Below are 15,206 nucleotides of genomic sequence, written 5' to 3'. Positions count from 1 at the left end.
CCATCACCATCAAACTACACTAAGTTCATATTCTGTATCAAAAACAAACCAAAAAAAACTTTCTAAATTTGATAAATGAAAAAATATACATTATTACAATTTCTATTTGATATCTCTATAATTTGATATTTGATATTTTCAAATTAGTGATTTCTATTCCTGTACCTTTAACCTACCAATTCCACTTCTAGGAATCTATACTAGAGACTATATTTCCACAAATATATAATAAGATATTTATAAGGAATGTTTACTGCAGCAGTGGGAATGGCCGGGAGTATGGGAGTTGGGGTAAGGGAACGATATCTTTGACTTTATGCATTTTATATCATTTGAATAAATTATTGTAAGCATGAACTATCTTCTGTAAATAAAAACAATAAAAAATTAAATATGCATCTTCTCCCTGAGTATTATTTCTATTTGACAAAAATTATAAATATAAAAGAGAACAACAATGTCATCTTCTGGGACTTCAGAGAATCCCTGAACTCCAACAAAAGAAAAAGTGCTAAAAACCATCATACCTAATTCTTTAGCATCTCCTCCTGCTGGACTTCCATTTTCCTGTCGTGCTACAAGTGCACTCAAGATAATGTTTGTTGCCCCAATCCTTGGCAGAGTGACATGTGTAAGAAATGGCAAGTTATTTTTCTTGGCATACGCTTGACTTGTTTCTCGTCTCTTCCTGAGGAAGCCCCCTTCTGGAAACAAAACAATCCATTTTCGATCTCTGCTCCTGTAATTATTTTCTAGGTGCTTTTTAAGAAGCAGCAGCTGCTGGTCACGATGAGATTTTCCCTAATGAGGCAGACACACACATAATAAGTATAGGTACATTTGAAATTAAAACTCCATCAAATTAAACAATAATAACAGCTTCTAAAGTAAATCCCAATCATAAATTAGAAGAGCGATTTTCCCCCACTTACTTCCCCGTTTGACCACGGTGGTAAAAAGAAGTGATTAGCACTTACATTGCATTAGCACTCTAGAGGCAAAAAAAGTACTTTAAATGCCCCTGAAGAGTTCACTCATTCATCAGCTTAGTGACTATTTACTGAGTGCCTACTACGTGGCAGGTGTCATCCTACACACTGGAGATAGAGAAGTAAGTAAGACCCTCATGGAGCTTACTTGAGTGGAAAAGATAGAAAACTAAAATGTATAAATTCAGCTGGTGATGTGTTAGGAAGAAACAGAGTAAGAGGATAGAGAAGGTCAACAAGGTCAGGGAAAACAGCTCCAAGGAGGTGAAGTTGGAGCAAATGGGCTGGTAATGTGAGGGAACCAGTCAAGTGGAGAGGAGAGGCAGAGGACGCCAGGTGCCAAGAACAAGGACAAAGGCCTTGAGGTGGGAACAAGTGCTGCATGTTCAAAGAGCAGTGCCAAGGCCCACGTAGCTCATGTGTAGCTGATGTGTGATGAGTGAGGAAGATAGCGTGGTAGGAGAGGAACTGCAGAGAGAGGTGAGGACAGAGAAGGGCCTTGAGTTTGGTAAATAGTTTAGGATGAGAAGTCAATGGGTGACTTTGAACAAGGGAGGGTTATGATCTTATTTACATTAAAAAAAAACAAAACAAAAACAAAAAACTGCTGGCTCCAGGGACAGAAAGACTCCAAGAGATAAGCCTGAAGACTATTGTAGTAGTACAGGCAAGGGGGTGTGATGAGATTCGACTCCGGTGTATTAATGAGAAGTGGATACATTCAGGAAAAAGTTTAAAAGAGCAAACAGGGCATTCTAATGGACTGGACCTTAGCATGAGGGAAAGAGAAGAAAGAGGATGGCTTATGAGACTTCAAAGAGGAATCCAGAAAAATTTGTAGGAAAGCCCAAAACCCACAGACAAATATTACAAGAGTTCTTCCTTTCAGTATGGTTAATTCACTAATAATTTTCCAGCCAACACTATTAAAGAAGGCCCCAAAATAACGTGTATGCTTACAGACTTTAAATTATTCCAAAGGCAAAACAGGTAAGACATTTTCTTATTTTACTGAATTGAATGATCATGATTCAACTTTATTAAGTTCCCAAGACTGCACGTAAAATATTCTTAATATTCTTGGAAACATCTATTAGTAAAATCCAAGAGACTTTCCTTACCAATAATACTTTTTCTTTCTCCCCTCCCTCCATGCTACAGACTTTTATTACTATCTATTGGTGGGGGGGGTGCGAGGGGAGAAAATGTTGCTCTTTAGAAATGAACTTGCAGTATCTCTGATAAATTTGAAATACAATCCTTAAGTATGTAAAACTTTACACTGTAATATAAAGGAAAATGCTTTGGAGTACATTATTTTCACTTTTATATCCTCAAAGTACACTGACCATTTAGTATAATCTAATGAAGCCTGGGATTATCAACAGGGTCTACAGTATAACCGTGATAATTTCCTCACTCTCATGATGGAAAGGGCTCTGTATTCACCTAGACTGCTAAGCTTCAATGGTTGCTTCTGCTTCTTTCCCTCGTGGTACTCTAAAGATTAGGCTAGTTTCCCTTGTTAAATTGTTCTAATCACTGCTTATTCTGTCTCAAGCTTTTGGCCAATCCTCATTGCTGCTTCCTCCTGAGGTTCCAGTGAAATGCTTTCATTCATCTTTCTGCTCAGAAGAACCAAAAGTGTTTCCAGAAGAAACTAGATCATTGCATAGCATGTGAAAAACCAAATGTTCTGTATATAAAAGTGTCTAGAGTAAAGCATTTGTGTTTTGTGACACCTATAGTCCCCTTAGAAGTTTACACACTTCCAGCCTATTTCTGAATTTGTGGTTCTCTGATGAGGCCTAATCAGATTCATCAGTTATTCATTAAGTACTTATTATGTGCAAGGCTAAAGCTGCTAAATATATGAATACCAGATAAGTGTGGCATTACTATACATAAAAACTCTTATATATTTCAATTTTTGAGAAAACAAAGCATGTGATACTAGTAGTATACAAGGGAAATAAAAACCATAATGTAGTACTGACATGGTAAGAGGGTATGATTTTTTCTTCTACACTAAACTTATACCTGATGCTTGGGACTCATTTTCAATATATCCTCCTCTATCAAACTCACTGTTAGTCTTTAGATTTGTGCCTAATATCATCATCTTCTCTAAAGTTTTTCTGAATTCATAAAAACTGATGAATTCACTTTTCCTACTATGAATTTCCAAAATATTTTTTTATCTACCTACTGGTTTTAGATACTTTCTTTATCATATAATAGTGACTTGTCAATAAAAATAATAGTGAAAATACAGATGATGATAGTGATAATCCTGATAAAAATGATGACAAAGGGAGCAGGCACTGTTCTGAGTGTATTACTTCATTTAACTCCCACAACCACCCTATGAGGGCAATACCTACTATTCTCATCTGAAAAATGAGGAAACTTGAGAACTTAAATAACTTGCCTGATTCACAAAGCTAAGAAGCAGAAGAGCTGAGACTGTGGCAGGGGCTTGATAAATCTTTACTAAACATTGCACTGTTTAGATGTGAGGAGAAAGGTAGAGATTAGAATATTTGGAATGTCACCATTTTATGGCTTGAGCATATTCAAAATCAGATCAAAATAAATGTTTCAGAGAACAAAGATTCAGAGGAAGAGCTCCCTGACATACTAGAGCCCACTCTATCTAATGTAATTGTTTGGGTATGCCTATGTTTGCAATAAAGAATCATTCTGATCAGGCTATCATTGTGAAAAAGGGAATGCTCATTACTCACCTGTCTTATAAAGAAGTCTCCATGAATTAGAGAAACAATTCCAAAGTTTGTGTACTTAAAAATATGATCCATCAACCACATCATTTGTGCAACAACCTAAAAGAAATAATTACATGTTAAATAGAAGAAACCTGCCACAGTGCAGCCAGGTCTCTAAGTTTTAAATATAATCATCCAAGCATACTCTTAATTAACCTAATATCTTAAATCTAGTGTTCATTTCTAAAATTAAAGAACAAAGTCTCCATGAAAAATAATAGTCCTGATTCCAAGTCTTGAGACCCCAGGTCTCATGTATATACACATATTACTACCTAACAAATAAAGCTGAATTAACTTCTTAAGTTTGGACTTAATGATTCCAAATTTGTTCTACCATAAACAAAGTCTCTGATAATTCTTATTTAACTTGTAAAATTATTTTGAAACAATAAAATGAAGTTATCAAAATGAGGGTTATAAGTTTAATTAATAAGCACTAAAGCTTTATAAAATATGACTTTATCTAAATGGCTAAAATTTTAAGTTATAAATTATGAATGTATAAATGTAAAATTATAAAATGTTATAAAAGTACTAAAATATCCAAAATAAAAGAACATTCAAAATTCACGTCATATAATGATTTATACATTCTATTGTTAAAAAGAGTATTTGTTAGTTTATGCAAGGCTATACTCTTTATCGGCACAAAAATATTTATAGCATCTCAGTTCTTAAACATAGAAATAATATCCTTTGCTGATAAGAGTCAATACTCATATTAAGAGCAAATGACTTTATTTCAAACAAATTTCAAAATTAAATATAAGTGTAAACAGGGGTCTAATTAATAAACTAGTTAACTGTTCCTCTCTGCTGAAGAAATGGCATTCCTTGTTATAATCTTTAAATAAATTCATTAAAAGCAACAGCCTCAATCAAGAATGCAATAGAGCTCAACTTTGGTTTCTAAGGGAATAATATATGTAAAGCTTCAACTCAAAGCACCAAATTATACGAATTTAGATATTAGGAAAAAAATTAGCATTGACACTCCCACACTGCTTTTACAGAAACATTATAAAACCTGACAAATAATATAACATTCAAGCTTCTGCCTTAATTTTTCACCATCACTAAATAGTGCAATTACAAAACTCCTATCCCATCAGCTTTCCTATGTTAAATCACTTAAAAAAAAAAAAAAAAAGATACATGGCCAGTAAAGAACTGATTCCCCAAGTCAATTAATACAGAATAAAGTGATTGCCAACATCTCATTTTTCAGTCTTGTTTTGCTTTGTAATGACTTTGTTTAAATAGATTGAGATTTGAACTAAATGGAATTTGCTGAAAAGTGCCCCAAAGAACAAACCAAAAACAAGTGGTTTCAATCTATAAAATACTTGAGTTTTATACACAATATGAAGTTTAGTGGCAATTTATTGATTTCTGGGTTTAAAATACCAACGCTAAAGCAACAAGCTTTTATATTTAACCTTACATTTACAGTGGATTTATTTCTTCAATTAGAATGGTCATCTAAAACAAATCAATTCAATAAAACAGCCAAGCTATCTTCTGAGATTTGTATGGATAATTCTGTCCTTATTTTAGAGGAAATGTTACAAGTCAATAAATGTTTATTACACGTCTAATAAAGTTCTTTTGATAGAAATAAAAATTCTTGCGGTGCCTGGGTGGATTAGTTGGTTAAAAGTCTGCCTTCGGCTTAAGTCATGATTCTGGGGTCCTGCATTGGACTCCCTTCTCAGGGCGGAGTCTTCTTCTCCCGCTCACTCTACCCTCCCCCCATCCATGCTCTTTCTCTCTCTTCTCTCTCTCTTGCTCTCGCTCTTGCTCAGGGTCTCTCTCTCAAATAAATAAATAAATAAATAAATAAATAAATAAATAAATAAATAAATAAATAAAACCTTTAAAAAAAAGAAAGAAAAATTCTCAGTTTTGTCATCGTTTACCATAAAAGGGCATGGCTCAATTCACAGATACCATTTAAAAGGCACCAGCACATTTAGAAAATACAATTAATTCTTCGTTTTATAGTCCTCGAATGAAGGTCAGTAAATACCAGTTGCCTGAAGCAACTCTTCAAATGTCAATGTTTCATAGGCCTGTCACTCAGAACAGAATTAGTCCACATCAATTATTCTTTATCTGGAAGCATGGGTGTTCTAAATATAGAAAACATCTAGAGAGGCTTACATGAAGGACTCCATCCTTTATATCCTTCTGAAATTATAGTAAACTGAATGGTTGTCCTGTTTAGAAATTTGTAGGGATAATTTTGGTTGTCACAATGACTAGGGAGTGCTACCAGCATTTAGTGGGTAGCAGTCAGGTATGGAAAACATACAGCAACGCCCAAGACAGTTCAGAACAACAGTGCTGTCCTACCAAAATGCCAACAGAAATCCGGATGAGTGACATTAATAGGTAGTACAAGAAGTCTCCTACTAAATTTTAAAAGCTTTGTTACAATAACATTGCCTTTAAACACATTTTTTAATTGGCCCACAATTCAGCATTAGCCTTCTTTTTTTGTTTTTGTTTTGTTTTTGTTTTTTTAAAGATTTTATTTATTCATTCATGATAGACATAGAGAGACAGAGAGGCAGAGACACAGATAGAGGGAGAAGCAGGCTCCATGCCAGGAGCCCGATGCAGGACTCGATCCCAGGACTCCAGGATCACGCCCTGGATCAAAGGCAGGCGCCAAACCACTGAGCCACCCAGGGATCCCCATAGCCTTCTTTTTTTGAATGTACCCACGGAGTATGCCATAAGCCAAGTAAACATTTGTACTGGTAAGTGTAAATTAATATTGCCCTATGCTTATCTAGGCAGGAGGGAGAGATTATGATGCTTCCAGCTTTTTATTTCTCAATTACTCCTTTATGAAAGAAGATAAAAAATTCCTCAAGATTTCAAGTTATTTGCTAATATCAGATCATAATAAAAATGTTTGGTATAACTAATTTGAAAATAAAAACAAAATTACTCTGGACAGAAAAATGAACCTAAGTCAAACTACAAAAGCAAACAAGTGAGACAAATTTTCCTTTGTCTGCATAATTGGTGAATTTCAGATTACCTACTATTCTAGTTAATATAGTTATTATCCATGACAAACTGGGGTGAGAATAATAAAGTTAGGTGTATTTATACTGACCATTATAATCATTCTTTGAAATTAAAAAACCAATTAAGGACACTGTAAGGCCTCAGAATAATTACCATGTCATTAAGAATAAAAATGTTAATTGGGGATTCTCTTTGATGAAAAGCCAAATACACTAGTCATTACAAAATTTTAATATCACAAGTAATAAATATTATTATAAGTGCAAATCTATTTATACAGTGATATTCTCTTAACAGTTTAAGATTCTGAATATAAGAAAGGTTTGAATTTATTCCACATTCCAGCAAGATTATGCCTCTGCTTTCCAGATAAACATAAACAACAGATTCTATAATAACCAAACATATTTTCCTTTACTCTCACCTCATTTTCTGACTCTCCTACCCATCCTGAGCTACTGCATCAAAATCTCTGGGACCTAAACACACTACGCTAGTCTTGCCTTGGTGCTCTGGCCAATACTGTTTCACTAAGGAAGAAGGCACTTGCTTCATCACTCTAACTATGCCAAGTTTATGTCCTCTCCCCTCTACAAAGTTTTCTATACCTGTTGTAGATGGGGGGGCTCACCCTCCACTAAATAACTCTCACTTTGCAATTCAGTATTGGTCATTATACTTTCCCTCCACTTGCGTTGAACTCTTAGATCCTTTATGACAGTGTTTTACAGGATGGTGTTCTATTACAGTCACTGACCATGAATATGAAGCACTTAATAAACTCTATTCATTTGTTTCTTTACTATTAGGATAAATATTAACTCCCTTAATTTATACACTCTCTATTTAGTTTTCTATGAACCCAACCTCTTTAACTTCTAAGGTGACAATTCTTTTAATGCTAAAGACTGAATTTATTTTATACCCGCTCAGTTGATGGATTTTAGTTATCAATATAAGCCATATAAAAATGATGGTTCATACATAACCTAGCAACACTTAATAAAATGGGCCTAATATCTTTTCTTTCAATCCAAAATATTTACCTTTATTTCTTGGGGTACACATCCCCAAGATCACCTAATTCACTGACCAACTTAGCCTCTTTCATCTTAAACAATACTGCTTTTTGTGTCTGTATTGTTCAAGCCAGTGACTCACCACTTCACCTCAAGACAGCCCTCAATCTGAATATCTTAACTGTTTTTACCTCAGCTATCTTTTAAAAAATAGCTTTATGGAGATATCATTCACATTACTTTCCAGTTACTTTTTTGAAAGTCTCCACATCCCTGTCCTAGATTTAGAATTATATTTAGAATTATAGATGAGAGTTCTAATTATAGTTAGAATTACCTAGAATTGTATACATTTTTCTTTTTAAAATTTTCTCAATTTTCAGGAAAAGTATAGATATTAAAGTTAATGTTCTAAACCATAGTAAGACACTTGAATTGATTCTTTGTTAACCTCTCCCTTCTGCTGTCTATCTCTGCCTTCAGGATGGCTTACCAGTCCTTTGTCTTGGAGGCACATCATCAGAGTGCACACATCTCCTGTTGCCTGATGATTCACCAACATTACTGCTTCATCTTTTGAAACTGCTTTAATATCGTCCCCCCATTCCATCACTGTAAGAATAAAAAAGCCATGACTTTAAAGATTTTATATTACCAGTAACCTTATGTTAGAAAAACTGCTGTACATCAATGATGATACATCACCTAGCTAAAACTTCTCAAAGTTTCAACTAAGTTTACTTCCTCTAAACATCAAGATATAAAATTTTATAAAGCCCCAAAATACCCATTAAAATGTAAAATGGTCATCCTTTGATCTAGAAGTTCTATTTCTTAGAATTTATCCTTTTCAAACATCTGTACAAATAGGCAAAGATATATGCATAAGGGATGTTTATTGGAACTTAAATGTTCACCAATAAGGGAGTGAAAAGAAAGTAATAATATAAGGGAAGAGTATAAATCCACTGAAAGTATAGAGGGTATCTCTCTATACACTAACACTTGACTTGTTATCAAGGAAACAAAGCAAATCACAAAACAGTACATATAGCATGATTCCACCTTTTTAGGGAAGGAATAAAATTTATGTTATTTGATACAGTGAAAAATATCTTGGGGAATGAAATCCAAACTATTGATATTGATCATGATTAGGACAAGGTTTCCAGAGCCCTTCAAATTCTACTTTATAATAAAATGTGAAACATTACAAATATATGCAAGTATTTTCATTTTAAAATAAGAAAACTAGTAAATATGTTATGTTTATTAAAAATCTCTAGACAAAAAGTCACTGGACCTAAACCTATATGTACACTCTAAGGAAAACAGTGGTGTCCCCTTATAGTTATGTTTCATTTTACAGTAAATCTACTTCACAGAAAAAAATATAATCGAGCCTCAGTTCTGAACATCAAGATTCTACAAGACAAAGTTTCTAAGGTTCCTCAAATGTTTGACATAAATTATGAGAGGCTGATTATGCATTAGTATTCACTCATCTCACACATGCTAAAGGAAAAGAAATCAAGCCACCTGTGTGTAATAATTCTGGATGAAATAGGCATGGGGAGATGTGGAGCACACCTGCTTTGTCTCTTCCAGCTCCACTCCTTCTCCAGACACCATTCACTGTCACCCCAACATTAGTGGAACTCCTCATAGGAGTTCATGTGAGAAAAGGGATCTAATTTTTTCTTTCTTTTAAAACTCACTTAAGCAAGGCATTTATTTATTGACTTTAAAGACCTTAAAATTTTGTACTAAGGAAATTTCAGCTGAGCTAAACATACAGTATTAAGTTATGTGACCTCCTTGCAAAGTGAGATATTCCAATCATTCTATCAGATATTATTGCCAACACTCAAATAGCTTATACTGTATAGGAAAATTTTTAAATTTTTTTAACTGAATACAGCATAAAACTACATTAGAAGGATGTCAAGGGATGCCTGGGTGGCTCAGTGGTTGGGCAGCTGCCTTCAGCTCAGGTCGTTATCCAAGGATCCGGGACCAAGTCCCACATCGGGCTCCTGCGAAGAGCCTGGTTCTCCCTCTGCCTATCTCTCTCTCTCTCTCTCTCTCTCTCATGAATAAATAAATAAATCTTTTTTTTTTTTTAAAGGATGTCAAATAATCCTTAAGAAATAGAGGCAGAGGGATCCCTGGGTGGCGCAGCGGTTTGGCGCCTGCCTTTGGCCCAGGGCGCGATCCTGGAGACCCGGGATCAAATCCCACATCGGGCTCCCGGTGCATGGAGCCTGCTTCTCTCTCTGCCTATGTCTCTGCCTCTCTTTCTCTCTCTGTGACTATCATAAATAAATAAAAAAAATTAAAAAAAAAAAGAAATAGAGGCAGAATACTGGGAGAGAGCCCAGCTCCTTGAAAAAATGCAGCAGTACTAACTTTCCTTCCAGTGGCCTTTCCTTCCCCAAGTTCTCATTCAGCTCAGCTGACAAGCTAACTACCGAAACGTATTTAAACAGCTGCTGTATCAAACGTTGCTGTGGGGAGTATGAATTGGTACAACAGTTTGGGAAGTCAATTTGGCAATATATATCAAAACTGAGAAATGCAGAAAGCATTTTACTCAGAAATTATACTTCTAGGAATTCAACTTACAGATATATTTATTTATGTGCAGAATAACATATGAAAAACTAGTTACTACAGCTCTGTAAGAACAAAGAGGAAGGGGTGCCTTAGTGATGCAGTTGGTTAAGCAGCTGACTCTTGGTTTTGGCTTGGGTTGTGATCTCATGGTCTTGAGATCGAGCCCCACATAGGGCTCCATGCTCAGCTCGGAGTCTGCTTGAGATTCTCTCTCCCTTTCACTGTGGCCCTCCTCCCTCTCATGCGCTCTCTCTCTTTCTCTCAAATAAATAAATCTTAGAAAAAAATAAAGAGGAAAGAGAGACTAGCAAGGGAGACTAGCTTAAATTCATAGAAATTGAAAAAAATAATGGTTGCCAGGAAGGAGAAATGTGAAGGTGTTGTTCAATTCGTAGAGAGCTTCAGTCTTGCAAGATGAAAAAGTTCTATAGATTGGTTACACAATAATGTGAATATACTTAACAATGCTGAACTGTACACTTAAAAATAGTTAAGATGGGGGTGCCTGGATGGCTCAGTTGAGCAATTTTGGTTTCAGCTGAGGTCATGATCTCATGGGTTGTGGGATCAAGGCCCACCCACATCATGGGGCTCCACACTTGTGTGGAGTTGGCTCAAGATTCTCTCTCCCCCGCTTCCTTTGCTCCTTCCCCTGCTTGTGAGCTCTCTCTAAAATAAATATTTTTAAAATCTTTTTTAAAAAATATTTTATTTATTTATTTATTTAATTTATTCATTCATTCATTCATAGATACAGAGAGAGAGAGAGAGAGAGAGAGAGAGAGAGAGAGGCAAAGACACAGGCAGAGGGAGAAGCAGGCTCCACACAGGGAGCCCAATGCGGGACTCAATCCCCGGTCTCCAGGATCACACCCCAGGCTGCAGGCGGTACTAAACCGCTGCGCCACCGGGGCTGCCCTAAAAAATCTTTTAAAAAATGGTTAAGATGATAAATTTTGCTATGTATATTTCATCACAATTAAAAATTTAAAAGGGAAACTAATTAAATTATATGTAAAGGAATATTATATAATCATAGCATTTATATACTATTATGAAATGATATACTATAAGTAATAACAGCAAAATGCAGAACAGTGTATCAGGAAAGCCATTAGTTGGGTTTTAAAAAGGATGGTGAGAGGAGTGTCTGGGTAGCTCAGTTGGTTAAGCATCCAAATCTCAATTTTGGCTCAGATCAAGATTTCAGGGTCATGAGATTGAGCCCCATGTTGGGCTTGTGCTGGGCATATAGCCTGCTTAAGATGCTCTCCTTCCCTCTCCTTCTGACCCTCCCCCCATCCTGCTTACATGCATATACACACACTCAAAAAATAAAATATAAAGGAGGGAGAGGAATATATTTGCTAAATAAAAATTCCCCCATCATGCCTCTGCTGACAACCCTTCAACAGAGACAGACAGACAGACACAGACACACACACACACACACACACACACACACACCTTAATTCATTCCTCATTCAATAAATCAGCATCAGGCACTATTAGGTGTTGTGGATATAAAATAAAAAGAACAAATGTATTATTCTAATAGCAGTTAAGATGCTCAAGAAAAGTCTATCTTGGTTCTATAAATATTGAGCTATTAAGAGGTAACATGGAAAGTCTTCTGGCTCCACATCTATATAAACATAAGTTTCATAACCAAATACTCCCTTAATGTAATTTCTGCCACATTAATGGAAAATGCTAGATACCTAAGTCTATGCGATGGGAAAACATGTAAGTGAATATAACTGCAAATAAAAAGTTTTTTTACATAAATGTATCCTACCTGTTTGCTTTATATAAAGTAGATAATTCTAGCGTGTTGGCTTAAATCTCATATATTGTATTTAGAATCCTCTGAAATGGGTTCTAATGGGTGTTCCCCCCCCCCACCAAATTTTCATCCATCTAAAATCTGTAAATGGGACCTTATTTGAAAACAGGGTCTCTGCAGAAATAATCAGTTTAAGATGAGATCATACTGGATTAGGGTGGGCCCTAAATCTAAGTCCAATATGACTGGTGTCCCTTTACAAGAGGGAAAAGTGGACAGAGAGATACATAGAAACCTAAGTGACAACAGAGGTAGACTTGGGTGACAGATCTACAAGTCAAGGACTGAGGACAATTACCAGAAACAGCAAGAGGCAAGGAAGGATACTCCCCTAGAGCTTTCAAAGAGAGCATGTCCATGCTGACATCTTGATTTTGGACTTCAAACCTTCAGAGCAGTGAGAATAAATTTCTATTATTTGAAGCCACCAGTTTGTGGTCCTCTGTTATATTATAGTAGCCCCTGAAGCTAATATACCTCACCCACCTCAACTTTTCCCATCCTTTTTCTCTCTTTCCCATTCTATTCCATACTCTCAAATTATAGTTTTTTTTCTGATCAAATATGGGAAAAGAATGGCACTGTTTTTAAACATCTAGAACATTTTAATAGACATCTAATGTTACATATCATAAATGGTTCTCAATGTTCATTTCTATAATCCTTTCAAGATTAAATCTAACATATTTTATCTCTCAGCCATAACTTAGCCAAAATTTATTTTCAAACTAAATGTCAATTTACTAAGACTCACATGGTATACTAAATCAAACAAGTGAAGGCAGCTCAATCAAATTCTTATTAAAAAATTATCCTGAAGTAGCAATAAAGTCATGTTGAATTTTGTAAAATCTAAATTTTTTTCGAATAAATTCAGTTTCCAATATTTATGGTATTCTTTTATCATACTTTTACCATACCACTACATACTTCAAAGACCACTGTTAGTCATTCGGCAAACAAATCAAGATAAAAATGCTTGTAGAGGGTAGCCCTGGTAGCTCAGCGGTTTAGCGCCGCCTACAGCCCAGGGCCTGATCCTGGAGACCCAGGATCGAGTCCCATGTCAGGCTCCCTGCATGGAGCCTGCTTCTCCCTCGGCCTGTGTCTCTGCCTCTCTCTCTCCTCTCTGTGTATTCTCATGAATAAATAAATAAAATCTTTAAAGAAAAATGCTTGTAGAGAAAAAGCATTTATTTTATGTATGAAGTAGCTATCTTCCTCAGCTCACACCTTGCTATCCCAGGACCTAGAAGTATAATAATGGGGTCAATATTTTAACTAAGGAATAGGATTATTTGCATGTTAAAGAACAGAAGCTATGGATACCTGCCAGTTCTTACACTGTACTGGATTGGAAGAACAAAAATATTTTAACATACTGTTCTATGAAACGAATTCTCAAAAAAGAACTAGGTCAGGTCCACTATTTCCAAAGGGAATGAAGGCCAACTGAATAAAATCTGGAAGTTTTCTTCCAGATTTCTTCTCTACTCATAACTGAATTTTAAATTTTTTTGTTAAAAACCAAAGACAAAGATTATCACCTACCCCCCACACACACATACTTTTTTCCTCCTTTTTCTAATATATCATCAATAAACCTCCCTCAAAAGTTACAGACTAGTATTGATCGAGATAGTTCACATCTCAAAAAGAAATTAAAAACAGTATTAATGCACCACAAATTCCTTAAAAACAGTGATGCTTAAGGCCATTATACTGACTCACAAAACAGAATTAATATGGGGAAGAAAGGTTGCTTAACATGACCATAATAGCTCACCTAAGTTCAAAAAAAAAAAATATGCCTGAAAGTTCATGCCACAAACTGTTTTACTATTCAGTGCTTCATATTTCTTATTTACAAAATAATGATAGTATTAAGGCTACTCAAATATAAAATGAAAATCAATGCTATATAATTGACAGAAATCCTGGGTAACTGGATTACATGACAATAGAAGTCACTTTTGGAATCACTATTAAGTACAAGAGTCATATTTCTACTGTGTCTTGCCAGGTCAGGTATTCACTATTTAGTGAAGAATAAAGAACGACCCACTACCACCAAAAGAGAAAAAAAAATCCATGAAAGAATTTTACATACCTCAAGAACTGTGGCTGTTAATAGCCCACACTGGAGGCAGACTGGGTTCATCTAAAGTTAGGGGAGAGCAGAGCAAATGTGGCAAGAGAGAAGAAGAGACTGAGGCTATTAATTAAGAGTGGCTGTGAGAAAGCAGGCACTGATTAGCGAAGAGGAGGCTGGCTGGTGAGGAAGAGCCAAGCAAGGGGGAGATTAAAAGAAACCGGAGTGGCAGCTACTCTGATAGAGATACTCAGTGCCATCCCCTTTTTCCACTCTTACTCATCCTATTCAAATTCTCAGATGTAGGGTCCAGACATTAGGAAAAGCTCCTGATTCCACTTCTAGGTATTTATCTGAAGAAAAGAAAAACACAAACTGGAAAAGATAATGTGCACCTCCATGTTCTCTGCAGCATTATTTACATTAGCCAAGACAGGGAAACAACTTATGTTCATCAATGAATGAATGGATAAACACACACACACACACACACACACACACACACACACACACACCATGGAGGAATATTATTCAGCCATAAAAGGAGTGAAGTCTTGCCATTTGCAATAATATGGATAGACCTTGAGGGTTTTATGCTAAGTAAAATAAATCAGAGAAAGACACTGTATCACCTTTTTAAATATGTGGAATCTTTTTTTAAAAAAAAGATTTTATTTATTCATTTGACAGAAAGAGAGCATAAGCAGGCAGAGGGAAAGGGAGTAGCAGGCTCTCCGAGGAGCAGGGAGCCTGATGTGGGGGGCTCAATCTTAGGACTCTGGGATCATGACCTGAGCCAAAAGCAGATGCTCA

The 15,206-nt window shown here is 35.6% G+C and overlaps 1 protein-coding gene across 5 annotated transcripts in view; it reads right to left on the bottom strand.

The window, feature by feature from the left end:
- LPGAT1 (lysophosphatidylglycerol acyltransferase 1) overlaps nt 1-15,206 on the bottom strand; it is a 109,791-nt gene that overhangs the window by 31,926 nt on the left and 62,659 nt on the right. For all 5 annotated transcript variants that reach the window (XM_055319398.1, XM_055319397.1, XM_055319395.1 and 2 more), the window contains 3 exons: nt 8,333-8,451; nt 3,737-3,832; nt 528-801 (listed from right to left, as the gene is read on the bottom strand). In XM_055319398.1, the coding sequence (XP_055175373.1) occupies nt 528-801; nt 3,737-3,832; nt 8,333-8,451 (489 nt within the window). The remainder of the gene's footprint in view (nt 1-527; nt 802-3,736; nt 3,833-8,332; nt 8,452-15,206) is intronic.

Source organism: Nyctereutes procyonoides, unplaced genomic scaffold (genome assembly GCF_905146905.1).
Source record: "Nyctereutes procyonoides isolate TBG_1078 unplaced genomic scaffold, NYPRO_anot_genome, whole genome shotgun sequence".
NCBI lineage: Eukaryota > Metazoa > Chordata > Mammalia > Carnivora > Canidae > Nyctereutes > Nyctereutes procyonoides.
This window is presented reverse-complemented; position numbering and strand designations above follow the sequence as displayed.